The 14,348-nt window shown below is 42.3% G+C and overlaps 1 protein-coding gene across 1 annotated transcript in view; it reads right to left on the minus strand.

The window, feature by feature from the left end:
• IPPK (inositol-pentakisphosphate 2-kinase) overlaps positions 1-9,240 on the minus strand; it is a 37,513-nt gene extending 28,273 nt beyond the window's left edge. The window contains exon 1 of the mRNA XM_064156381.1: positions 9,095-9,240. Coding sequence (XP_064012451.1) covers positions 9,095-9,175 — 81 coding nt within the window. The 5' untranslated portion in view covers positions 9,176-9,240. The remainder of the gene's footprint in view (positions 1-9,094) is intronic.
• Between the last annotated feature and the right edge of the window lie 5,108 nt (positions 9,241-14,348).

Raw genomic sequence — 14,348 nt, forward strand, 5'->3', positions numbered from 1 at the left:
CCTTGGTCAAGGCTTACCTTTATAACACTCAACACAAGACATTTTGGAAGTCTCCTCACCCAGGCTGTCAGTGTGCTATGCAATGTGGAGGGATGTGGAAGATGAAGACAACCAAGCACTGGAAGTCTGCAGTTTTTGAATGAAGTACATACAGCAGTATTGTATACAAGTAATGTTTTCCAGCGTGGTTTGGTTCTGTGTAAGGTGGGCAAGTTCACACAAAACAAAGTGAGGAAAGCTACATTTCCTGCCAGTATGGAGGAAGTTTAGCAATTGCTCACCCAGAGTGCAAGGAAGCATTCAAAAATTGGAACAATACTGTTTTATTTAGCTTAGCAGTCCATTAAAAACAACTTTTTATTTCTTAACTTGAATAAAGAATTTCTGGCATAACACCTGGCTTGACACCATTCCATGTGTTAAAGCAATACTTGGACACAAACACCAGTACAACACTTGTTTTCTTTAGCACAAAGCTCATGACTTGCATCAGACTTCAGGTGCTCATTCCACTTTTTTCCCTGCTTTGTTATGATCTAGGTTCCCATGAGACTCAAGCATCAACTCAGGTTTCACTTTAGAGCTAAGCTTTGTGTAACAACTTCACAGTATGCAGGCGGTACCAATTTAATGCCTGCATTAACCATGAGTGAGAAGGAAACGTTTGCCCTTCAGCTAAGCACCTAATCACAGTACCTGAAATGATATCAAGTGATACACCCACCGGTACTAGGTGGAAACACATACCAGAGGATAGAATGAATCAACCTACTGATGCCTGGCCCTCAGCACACATTACTGCAGTCTGTGTACCGCAGTAACATCCTTGACATCTGTTAAAAACAAGCAAGGAAAAACCCAGTCCTTAACATTTAACAGGGTATCAAATACCTCATCCATCTGTCAAACAGGTAAGTGATACCAACAAGAACACAAAAGCATGTGCTAAGCTTCTTTCCTGTAACCTGCTCTAAACCCCCGCCTACCAGCCACCAACACTTTCTTGCATTGAGCCGCACAGCTGCACTGAGCCACACAGCCAGCTGCTGCTATATGGAGGAAATAAAGCATCTTGGGGAAACACTAATAGGGAGGGGAGGTGATATAAAGTTAAAACAGCAATGGAGATTAGAATGAAGTTAATAAAATGAAGAGTTAGAACGAGCTGCTAATTCCAAGCATCCTGAACATCTCAGCTGGAAGAAGCCTGAGCAAGGCTTGGGCAACTGTTCAATCGAATGCAGTGTCTGTTCCATCCCAAGCAAAGCCAGGAGGGCAGACCACAGCTACTGCATATCTCAGAAGATACACACGGAGCCAAAGTAAACATTGAAAGGTTGGGAGGGAGGAAATAATCAAAGGAGTGACTAAATCAGTCTATTAGACTGACCACTCTATACAGCTTATGGGTCTGCCAAGGTACTTTCACTAGAGTAACAAGCCCACCAGTGCTGTCAACAAAGGGAACAACCATATGCAGCATGGAAAAGGCAGAGTAGTCTTATGAAATCCACCATTGGTGCACTTACCAAACACCTGCAATAGACAATAAAAATACTTTTTAAATAACAACTTTATCAACTGCAAAAAGAAATTCATTCGAGTTTGAGGGAACACAGACCCCAAGCAGGAAAAAATTAATCAAGGCTGTCTTTAGTCAAGGTTGACTACCTCCTGAATTTGTCTGCCACACTGGGACACATTTTACATGTTCATTGTATGTAGTCTTCAGTAATCTCAAAGTCACTCAAAAAGGGGGCAAGGGGGAAGGCAGAAGGGGAAAACAGTCAGAATTTGAATCTCCAAAGAAAGTCATTAAAAGACAAGTGTGTTCCAACACTCCATTATTAGCAAAATAAGAAAACACCCCTGAAAAAAGTAGTTTTGGAGAAGAGTGCTGCTGGTAGTTAAAATATCACTGTCATATCAGAGTATTATACCTAAGATTCAGTGTTTGTCTCCCATTTCCTTCCACACATATGCTACGTTTCCCCATCTACACCTACAGAGCTTAAACTACTGACATGATTAGAAAAGTTGAAATTGTTGCCTTTCTGCTCTTTTCCCTCTCTACACTCAGCCCTGCTACCCAGTGCCACTTCCCTTCCACTTTATGGAAAGCACTACTAAACTGCACTGCATTCAGAGCACCCTTTCAAGTGAAGAAACCTGGCAACGGCACAGAAAAGGAAACTTAACTACACCAGTGCAATACGGAATTCATGTCACAACATGGAATTAAGATTCTACTTAGGTGTTGATTCAAGCTGTCGACTTTTTTGGGTGTCAAGAAAAGCTTTGCACAGAACTAATCCCCAGAACTGGAAGTGCTTCCAACTTCTAATTCTTTGTTTATAGTAAAAGCTTTGTAGGTTCTACTCAGGTAGAGTTAGTCTAATTAGCTAAGACATCTACAGTCACAATTTCACCAGTTTAGCCAGGGAACCATGTACAACCAAATACAATCCCCTCTGCCCATAAAAGTGTATTCAACTGCTGTTAACCAAGGTTAACACAAGGAAATGTACAATTTCATACAAGTGACACAAAGGGTCCCAAATTCCAACTCAAATTGGTGACTGCCTCCCATTTCTAAAAATTTAATTGCTGTTTACAGCAAGGCAGATGTCTCTTCCTTTCTTTTCCACTAATGACACACCTTGATTGCATGCTTAGCTTTTCAACTGGGTTTTAGAGCTACTTGCTTCAGGAAATTTGGGCAGAAACTCCTCTACCTATTTATAATGACTAAATAAATAGAAGATTTTTATATATAACAAAAGCAATTACTACTAGAAAAGGAGGAACAAAGCAATACATGATATTTAGTCATCAGTCCATTTTCTTGTCCTTTTTTTTAAGCAGGGAAGGGATGTGCAGGTGCAGGGTTTTGTTAGATAATGTTTAGAGAAGCATCCTCCTGGAGAAACCAAGTCAAAGGAAAGTCCTATGACCCAGGGGAAAAAAACAAAACAAACCACCCCTAAAAGATGTTTTAATAGCCCTTTTACTAGCCCTTAATGCACATTAAAGTGGATTCTGGAATCTTGGTTCAACTTGCTCACATGTATGTTTTGCTTCCTCCAGTAAATTCTACAGAACTGGATGCAAACCTCCTCCCTGTATTACATCACATAGCCACGGTGCCTCTTGGATACACCCAGAGCAAGATATCCATCAGAAGCCAGAAGCAAGAATTAGCACAACTTTGGAATTAAATAGAAGAATCTCCTAAGGATACAAAAATGTTTAAGTTCAAATGTTACCAGAAGTGTTACCTTTGCCATTCAAAATAAAACCAAGAAACACAAGTTGCATTTTACTTCTTATACTGTGACAGAACCAAGACAACGAACGTGGCCATATTTTAAATCAGGGTGAAGGCCACTGTCAATAAGGTCTGGGATTTATAGCCACAAGGAACAGCAACTAATTTTTCAGTATTTTTCTCCTATCTGAAGACTCTCCAATACAGGAATTGGCAATCTGTTCTGTATTTCCATGAGATCAAGACATTAATTGATAATATTTATGGAACAATGAATTCATAAAAAGGAAAGGGAAAAAAAAAAAGAGAACTGGGCAAAATTTCCTTTACAGCCAGAGATCTGGAATTGCTCATGAATGACTTTGAAGTTTTGGAAGTAATGCTTTGCTTACACTAATTTCAAGAGGGCAAAACAGATTCAGCAAACTCTACATAGAAAAACAATGGAAGAAAAAACAAGACACACAGGTTTTTAACTTGTACGACAAGACATCATCAGAAATCTCTTAAGAAGATTCTTTCCACAATACAACAAAGAACAATGGGCATCACTCCCTTTCTGCCAAACAAGATCAGATAGGAAAGCTGCAGGTAGCTAGTAATTCTGACCACAGACCTTTCACTCAGCAAAGGCTTCAACATACAATATTGTTAATGGTCCTCTTCCAAAGTAAGTTTATTGTGACAAAATTTTCCAGTACAGAAACAGAACAAAAAAATATCTGTCATTATTCTTAAAAACTGAACAAGCACTGAAAAACTACCTCCTGTTGCAAAAGCACTACCAGGGACAATTACCTAGCCTGATTCAACATACAACACCCCCTCGCAACTAGAGATATTCTATTTCATTAAACAAACCCATCTTCCCCATACGCAGAAAGTGTTGTTCTGCACACATTGCAGCCATCATACTGCAGCTGCCAGAAGAAGCAGCTAGAGATACAACGCAAGCCAAGACTATGGTTAAAATCCAAGATCTCCCCTCTCCTAGCAACCTGTGCTCTCTCCAGTCCCTTGCAAAGTCAAAACAAGGCCCAGGAAGAATGCCAGCAAAAGCAGCACTCTGATACCTTCCATCTTTATCCACATGTCCCAAAGGAAAGGGAAAAAAGTATCACAGAGGAGAGACACTGCAGGCACCAACTTCAGGAATCTTCTGCAAATTGGATCATCTGACTTGAGCCCCTCACCCAGGCTCGTTAGTTCTGCTTCATCTACCTTCTCCATATACCTTCCCTACCTTTTTCTTCTCTCATACACTTACATATGCTCTGGAGATGATTTACAGTTACTAAGGAAGTCCCATACCAAAACCCAAGAACATGTGTTGCTCCCAGGCAAGAAGTAGGTTATTATTAATAATGAGGGCATCTGAAGATGCAAACTTCTGGAAGCACACCTCAAGGTTCCTATACCATCACACTAAATTAAAAAAAAAAAAATTTTTAAGTGCTGGGAAAAAAGTCCTCCTCTTTTCCTCTACCACTCCCCAATTGTCACCACAAAATGTAAACTTAACATTCAGGCATATCTGAAGAGGAAGCATTTGCTTACCATAATATCACAACACACAAAATCCAAAACTGAGTGCAAATCAATTGCAGTGATGCACCAATGGACTGTATACATTTTATCTTATAGAGGAAAAAAAAATGAGGATTGCAAGTGTATGTTTCAACAGTGAAAGGAAATGCAAGACACTTTCTAGAGTTGCTTACATTTCTTTCTACAAACACCTCCCCAAGCCTTTTGAAATGAAATATTAAGTGTCTCTATAAAAACAAATAGCTAATTAAAACTCAGAACTACCAATAAGGATCTCCACCTCACTTCTCACACACTAGGTTATCTTGCTCTTAGGGAAAGTCAACAGCTTACTAAAAGATAAATGCTCTACAGCAGTTCCTCTGAACCCTCTCTCCTGCTCAAAAGCTGGGAAGAGGAATGAAAGAATGGGTTGGCTCTCTTTTTAGATCAGAAGTCAAATTTGATGTGGAAGGAGCATCACTGCAATGAAATTGCAGGGAATAAGAAGTATCCTTCCTACACAGCCTGGCTGTCCCTGGTGGTGCTGAGCTGGGCTTTCGTAAAGCCATTTCTGTAATGCAGCACTTTGCATCTCTGAGACAGCAACTTGGAGTAACCAGACCATTTACTGTATGGTGTGAAGGGTGGCCACTACATTATTTGAAGGTGAAAATATAATTCAATCAAACATTCAAAAACTGCAACCAATGGACAAAGATTGTACAGACACTGATGAATGAACCTGCAATTTAAGTGTGCCCACACCAATCTTTCCAAATACCATACGCACTGTCTTCAGGAACAAACTGGGCTGCCAGTTGATCCTCTTACTAAAATCAGAAGGTAGGAAAGCTGCCCATGTTCATTTTCTATAGATGCATTTCATCTGTCTGCAAGACTGAATATACAAAGCCTTTTTGACCACAATGCTGATCTGGGTTAGGGTGTCCCTGCCCATGGCAGGGGAACTGGAACTAGATGATCCTTGTGATCCCCTTCCAGCCCTGACTGACTCTATGACAATACAATTTCAATTTGGATTAACTTAACCACGGCTGAAATAAAAACTACAGGGAAAAGCCTCAGCAGCAGAAAAACTGGGACCACAATGCTGCACATCTTTTAGAATTTTAATTCATCAGAACTGGAAATAAAAATCCAGGAAAGCAGAAATTTAAACCTGCATTAAGCAAGCAGCTCCAGAGGTACCTGGAGATGCATGGCAGATGCTCCATCTGCATTCAGTAGATCACTTGCTAAATGCTGGGGAACTAATTAAAGTAACTGTAAAACTATCTCTGTAAATAGAGATGTGTTGACTTGCCCATGCCCTGCCTCGTCCCTTGCTTCTTCAGCGCATAAATAAGGAACAGAGATGCACTTGCAGTGATTGCAGCAGAGCGCTCTGCAGGCTGCAGGAACCAGGCACACATGGGGCTTCCCTTGCTGCTGCCACCTTCTGCAAGATGCATAATCTGCAAGAGGAACGAGTGCACCAAGCTGTACCTTACACCACCTGCACCAAAAAACAGAGTACGTTCCATAAAACATCAGCCTGACAGACAAACCTCTGTCTGTATGTCACTGTTGATAGGGCTGCATGTTGCCTGTATCTAAGGTTATCAGCTCATCGCTAGCAGAGCTGTTGGCTGGCCATGTGACTGTTCTATGAAAAGGTTTTTAATTTTGGTACTGTAATAACTGTGGATTAACAATGGATTGCATTCATGTCATAAAGGGAAAGGTACAGGGAACAGAGCAAACCAAAACATAGTCTGAAACACGAAAGCATCACGAACTGACGATGTATGTCTTCTTACTCTTTACCAACCAGCCACATTCCACACAACCAAGAACAGCAGTCTCCCTCCAGGCCTCCTGCTTACTCCAAATACCCAGCATGCTTGATGTATGACTTTGAAAAAGGACCTGTGATCAGTGCTTTGAAGAGTGGCCCAAAGAGTAGGAGTTGAAAGAATGCACCCTGGATGTTCCATCGTAAAAAGTAAAGAATCTTGTACCTTTGTCTCCGGGGGACAGAGGTTAATTCTTTGTTGCTTTTTTAAGATCTCCCAAAAGAAACAAGGAAGAGAAGATCAAACCTACAAAAGTAGGGATCAGCTTCCTGCCCACATTCCAAAATGCCACCGCACATCAAAAAGAACATGGAAACAACAGGCATGCACACAGTTCCACCTTGGCCTTTCACTGTTAAAATTCTTGTACTTTTATCTGAGCATCCACTGACACCTTCCCTTGCATCAAAGTGCTGCTCCTCCCATTAGCATTTATACCCAAAAAACAAGAACTGAAGAGACACAGAATGAAGCAAGGACAGTTAAAATGTAAAAACAGCCTTAGTGCTGCAGTTCTGCTCATGCAAACCTGAGAATGACTTGACACCAGATCACAAGAACGATGATTAATCATCTAAGTATGTCCTGTTTGCAAGAGACACAAAGTAACAATTAGCATATAAACAGTATTTTATATGCCCCCATTTTACAAGAGTTCTCCATCAGCCGACAGAAAAGTCTTAAGATGCAAGCTTTACTGATTCAAAGTTGCCTAGCAAGGAAAAAATCATATCCATTTCACTTTCACTCCGTCTGTAAGTCTTATTAGAAAGAGCACCGACACATTCAGCAACCATTCTGAACCTCTGGCAGACTTCCTCACTTTCCACAGCTTTAAAGATACCACAATTACATCACTATTAATCCATTACTGATCTCTATCACCCAGTGACTGGGTATTTTTTTAAACTGCCTGTTTCACAGCTAAACCACGGATAGGACACAAAAATCAGAATGATCTGGGCTGGAAGGAACTTCCAAAGGTCATCTAGTCCAATCCCCACTCTGCAGTCAGCAGGGACATCCTCAAGTAGGCATCATCATCTAGCAATCACACTCGTTCTTCTTGTAGCAAAAAATACAGTTTAAAAAACATTTTATACAGACAAGAAATGAGTCACAGAAGTGCCTCTCCTAAAGTCTGGAGGGCACCTGAATATTTTCAGCATTTTCTCAGACTTGACATTTGTTAATGTATTTTATAACTAGTTTATTTTTAGAATCCAGAAAACAGACAGACACAAAAAAAAGCCCAATATTTTCAGTCATTCCTTTAGACAGCATTAATCATTCTCGGGATGCAACTCTTAGTATAGATTTTTCCCCACATAAAGCCTACATTGCATAATTTTGGCTTTACTACGTTTAGATCTATAAAGCATCAAGAACGTTCTGCAGCAAATCCATACAAGAATTTAAACTGAAATTCAAACAGATTTAAAGCAAAGTATAGCCAAAAGTACTTTTCAGAATTAAAGAAGACACACTTTCGAGACACATCTACCCTGGCATATTAAGTAAATAACATACACACCAACGGGGCGACACCAGAGTGACAGCAGTCAAGTGAACACATGCTTTTGAAGCTGGCCCAGAATCTGCTTCATGGGAGTTAGCTTTGTTTGTTCGTTACTGTTTGCCCAGATGCTGATTTTCCTCTTTTTCTCGCGCCTTTTTTATTTTTTTAAACTAAAACAGCGAAACAAAGAAACCCCTCAAAATGTAAATGCCTCTTCGTCTCCGAGAGGCGAAGCGACCGGCCCAGACTCACGGGCCAAGCCAGAAACCGAAATCCGTATCTGGAGAGCCAGTTCAGCACTGCAGCAAGTGCTGGAACTCTTGCACATAAAGCCAAGGAGTGACAAAAGGAAACCCGTCCCTTCTCCAGCCTTGTGCCTCCTGTCACAGCCGCACGCACACGGCACCATGACAGAGAAGGCAAACGCTCAGCACTTTTCCTCACGACTCCCGTTCCCAGACGACAGCTGTCCAGTCATTAGCCACTTTCCCCTCCACTATCGCTACCGACAAACCCACGGCAGCCCTGGAGAGAGATACGGGAAGCGCCTGCTGAGCTCTCCCGCAGGACGGGCACGATTTTCCCACACGCTCCCGCCCGCCCAGACCTGGGGACCGGCATGGAAAAGTACCTCGGGAGAGAAAGGAGGGGCGGCGAGGGCCAGGCGGCCACTCTCGCCGGGGGCGAGGCCCGACACCTGGAGAGAGCACACAGCTGCAGTGATCAGCCGGGGACCTCCGCGCAGCCGGCCCGCCCGCGGCCTGCCCAGACCCTGGCCCGGCCTCGGCCCTGGCCCCGACCCCGGCCCCTTCCCGTAAGCAGTGCTTGGCGCGGGCGGCGCCCCTCACGCGGGCCCTGCGGGCGGGGGAGGGGCGCCCGCGCGCCGCCAGCCGTTACTCGCCGCGGGCCCCCCCTCCGCACCTGGCAGTGGGAGACGACGAGGCTCTGGTTCCCTTCCCCGTGATACTTCCATTCATTCTCATCCATCTTCTCCACTTCCATGCCCGGCCCGCCGCCGCCGCCGCCGCTGCTGCTGCTCCTCCTGCTGCTGCTGCTGCTGCTGCCGCCGCCGCCGCGCCCCGTGGGGACGGTGCCTGCCGCCGGCCCGCCGCGCTCACACCTCCCCCATCGCGGCTGCGCGCCGCCCCGCGCAGGAAGTCCCGCCCTCCGCCGGGAGGCGGCACCCAGCTGCCATCTTAGCCGCGGGCACCTCGCCCGCTGCCATCATTGAATTGGGCGTGCTTCTGCTCGGGATGTGGCGGAGCTGTGCCTGCCCGTACCGGAGACTGCACGGCACAGGAGCCCCGCGCCCGGCCCGCCGCCTCTTTGCCCCGTTTTCGGAGACTACCGAACAGAACCAGGGGGAGGAAAGCACCTTCCTCCAAAATGGACCACCGATCCACAGGCAAAGTGCTTTCCGTGCGCCCTGCTGCTGTCTGCCCTGCAATGTGTTCAGATACTGTCGCTGTACAAAGCGAGGCTGCACCTGCCACAGCGGCTGTGCAGATAATCACACCCCGAAAAAGGAGAGTTCTGGCTTCGGGCGTCTGTTGCCTGATAAGGCTGTTCTTCAGTTACAGACATTTGTTACATCTAAAAGAGCAAAAAGCCTGATTTGCCCTTGTACTCAGTGTGGCAGTGACTAACTTTCAGATCTTCCAAATGCCTAACAGAGAGATGTTAGAAGGGTATGAAAATGTAACGTTTTTTCTGAATCTACTAAATATTAACGTTGTTTTCATTACTGTTACTGACACGGCTCAATATAGTTGCACTGAGTGTTTCAACACCCACCCCTGTATATGAGCATACACATCACCTGCAGTAAATAGTGATCTAAATATCCAAATTCGCTATCACAAATACACTAGTACATCACTCCAATCAGTTTTTCTCACTGGGAGTTTTGGCTACAAACAGCAAAATTTATGCTTGAATTACCATTTTAAAATCACGAGTAGGTGTTCTCTGAAATTCTCCTTCATAAGGCACGCCATAACAGCAGACAAAGTGATACATCAGGAGCTAACATTTGCAAAATTCCCTCTTTTTTTGTATAATTTGGATAGTAGCCTACTTTGACTTTGTATTACATCCCTTTTAAAAAGTCTAAGCAAGGAAAATTACATCTTTTTATTTCTCAAAGAGAGAGAAGATGCACCTAGAAGGCTGAACATAAAACCTGTGTAAATGCACAATGAGTCATTGATTCTTTTTTTTCAATTTAGTGGTGCTGTAATGTAAGTAATTTATAATCTAACTTCAATTATTTTTTTTAAATGGAGGTTAAACTTTTTTTTCCCCAAAATACTGATTGATAAGCACTTTTGCTTTTAATTGAACATTAGCTTATAGGCACCTACGTGAAGAAAAAGGAAATATAAATCCCTGCTCTTTCAGCTGTTTACTGAGAGAGAAACCTGTTTGTCACCTGTGTTTGCAGTTTCTTTATGTTGTGCAACAACCAACAGATCTATAGAACAAAGAAGAATTTACCAAACTGTTCTGACTTACCAAAAGTGTTTCACTCAGGACTGTAAATAAGATTGTATTATTTATGGTACTTGTACTAAAAATAAACTGCACTTCAGAGAAATAATATGTGGACACTTACTAGGCTTACATGGAGAAATAGAAAGGGAAATAAAATATTGCCTTGCAATGGCAAAGTAATTTGTCTGTTTTGAAACGAACTTCATTAGAGCACAGTGATTCCTTTTCTTTCATTCTTCTCAAAAATGTACAGATACAGAGGTAAAAAAATTAAGTAGAGCTTCTGAGTGCAAGGGTAAACAAACACACTATGAATAGCTGACTTTTAACATAGTCCCTCTCTCTAGGTCACTGTCTTGACATTCCATGGTGCAGAACCACAGCTGGGCACATTGCAGGAGTGTTCTGAAAACACACTGGCAGAACTTTGAAAGTGCAGGGACAAAAGCCTATGAACATTGTTTCTCTCTGCATTATCAATTTCAGGTATTATCTACAGTGTGCTTGAACTCAAGTATCTTAAGCTTTTGTGCCATTAATGATGCCGAAGTATTGCTTAACCAGAATTCCACCAACACAGCTATGCCTTGTGGTGTAACTACAGCTTGCATAGACATACTGGAATTGATTTTAATTTGCTGCCTTGAGGACTGCTAGCACAGGGCTCAGCGACCTTTGAAACCCAGCTGCAGATCTCAGTAAATGACCAGGTGTTGTAGAGTATTTTAGTATGCAAATAGGCTCGTTCAGAACAGCATCAAGAACATGTGAGGTAATCATACCTTCAGCTCCACAGCTGCCACAGTCCCCTCTCCGTTCCTTGTTGTTTCTGATGTAACATGGAGTCAGGAGAGCAACACAGGCCTGAAACACTTCTGTTTCTCTGGGTCTTGTAACTTAGGTAGCTACATTTTATGGCACAATTCCTGCTTCTTGGGACTCTCCATGTTTGAGATACCAGGAAAAAAAAAAAAGGTAAAGAATGTTTAGGCTTTAAAGCAGTGGGTAAACTGAATTGTGCAGATAGTCACAGATAGAAGATAAAGTGGCCCGAGATCACAGATCATATGGCATTAAGAATACACTAGTGAAGTACTGACACACCAGGGCATTGTCAAACAGGTTTGTGACTACAATTGAGAAGAAGGCCATCTTGTCTCTTTACATGAAGATGACAGACAGTACATCATCCAATATAAATTATCACAGTATCACAGTATCACCAAGGTTGGAAGAGACCTCATAGATCATCAAGTCCAACCCTTTACCACAGAGCTCAAGGCTAGACCATGGCACCAAGTGCCACGTCCAATCCTGCCTTGAACAGCTCCAGGGACGGCGACTCCACCACCTCCCTGGGCAGCCCATTCCAGTGTCCAGTGACTCTCTCGGTGAAGAACTTTCTCCTCACCTCAAACCTAAATTTCCCCTGGCATAGCTTGAGGCTGTGTCCTCTTGTTCTGGCGCTGGCCACCTGAGAGAAGAGAGCAACCTCCTCCTGGCTACAACCTTCTCTCAGGTAGTTGTAGACAGCAATAAGGTCTCCCCTGAGCCTCCTCTTTTCCAGGCTAAACAATCCCAGCTCCCTCAGCTCCCATCCTGTCTCCCATCACCCATGTCTGTAGTTTCTGCACATTTTTTAAGTAGCATGTAAGCTATGGCACTGACGTCACATCTTTAGTTTCTTCATCCCAACTTCCCTAGGTCATGACAACTACGCAGATCATTACTCTGTCCTTCCCACCCTCAGCTCTAGACCTTTGTTCTGTCCTTTACTCAAGAATACCCCAGAACTTTTAACATGGGAGTCACACATATGCCACCTTTTAGAACTTGTAAATTTACCAGGGAATGAAAATTAAATGGTAAAAACAGGTCATGTACTCATTTAAAGGGGAAAATAAATCAATAAATTTATTATCAAGCAATATTTCTTGTTAATATTCTGATGGCTTAATAAAGCTCATCAAATCCAGAACTGAGGAAAAAATGTAGCATTACTCGAGACTCAAGATAAAATTGGGTGCAAATAATACAAAGGCATTGACAGCTTATGAGAAAGATTTTTGTGATAAAAGCTACATCTTAGTTCTCCAGATTCCTAAAATTAAAGACTTCTATGAAAGAGGATTTTTTATTCTTTATGAACAGAGTAAGCACAACACAAAAGATCTATCCTGAGACCTAGAAACAGCTGCCTGAAAAATTAGGTTTAAATTAAAACAAAAAAATCAAATTCAAGGCAGTGAGTACAATAATAAACTGACATGACATGACAATGAAACTGTGCTACAACATACTATTATTTTTAAACTGCTGCACCATTCTCAGGTTTCAAAAGACACAATGACCATGTTAAAATAAGACTGGCTGGTACTTTCGTTATGCTCAGACCATCAAAAATGGGAGTATACTTCTGTAACTCATGCCTCATTAGAACTGTAAAGTTTTGCTTTTTTCCTATTACCATGCTGACACCACTGCTCCATGGCACAGTTGGGGCTTTTTTTCTCAAATCCATGTTTTATCTAGGTGGTTCCATACACAGACTAGAAATGCAGGAAAGCTCATGCTCCAGTTGTCTTTTGACTGTTGATCAACTTAGAAACACTGAACCAGCCAAGGAAAGAACACTTGACTAAGACTGGAGTGTGTTACTTGATGGGTTTTTAGAAAGCACTTGTGGTACTTCTAACCACAGTAAAATATTTTAGAAACTAAGCAGTCAGTGGTTTCAGGATCATAGAATCCTAGAATCATAAATTTCTATGATTCTAGGAGTAGGACTGTAAATAGCAAGAAAGGTGACTTAAGGTCAGTAAAGATAAAGCCATGTATATGTTGTTAACAGACAAGAGCTCATCCGTCAAATCACTGCAGGTGGGAATAAATAGACATAACTACTAAGAGTTTTAATTGCTACATACAGTCAGAGAGGAAATGAAGTTGCAGATACCACATAAGTACTGTACAGAGAAGTTATGTGTAACTCCAATGAATTGCCAAGACAGACAGTGTTTTCCATGTACAAGACTGCTGAAGCTTTATTTAGGGATAAAAAAATACAGGAGGGGGTAGAGGGGCAACCCAAAAAAATAAAACAAAACCCAACAAAAAAACCCACCTAATCACACAGTATTGTGGTGAGTTTTAGAAAGAAAATGTATGGAAAAGAAGATTTAGTTAGAAACTGTAGGAGGTCTTTAAAGCAGAATGCTATGGTGAATTCCTAGAAGCTTTGACAAGGTATTAAAGCAAAATGGAACAAGACCAACCCCAGTCTAAGCACCTCCTTAAAGTCTGTTCTTACAGCCTTTAATCCTAGGGGCATGGAAGGAAAGATGAAGGGATAAAGAGCTTTTAGGTTTTGCCTTGTATTAACTGACATACCAGCAACCGGAAAACAAAATGCTCTTTACATTGAGCTGCGAAAGCAAACTACCGCAGCCAGCTCAGCATCCTGGTCAGGAGTCACGTAGAAGCAGTGTTTTACTGCTTTCAGGTCAGGTTAACACTTCTTATTGCAGATACTGTGTTAATGTTACACTATTGACTCACCATCAAAGACCCTCTTGCAACATTCTCACCCTTGGGAGAATGCCTTTATTGTCTCATATCACAAACATACCATAACCCTCTGTTTAGACTGTAGACTTCTTAATAGTTCGAGGAGAGCACATCT

This window comes from Pogoniulus pusillus, chromosome 16 (genome assembly GCF_015220805.1).
Source record: "Pogoniulus pusillus isolate bPogPus1 chromosome 16, bPogPus1.pri, whole genome shotgun sequence".
Taxonomy (NCBI): Eukaryota; Metazoa; Chordata; class Aves; order Piciformes; family Lybiidae; genus Pogoniulus; species Pogoniulus pusillus.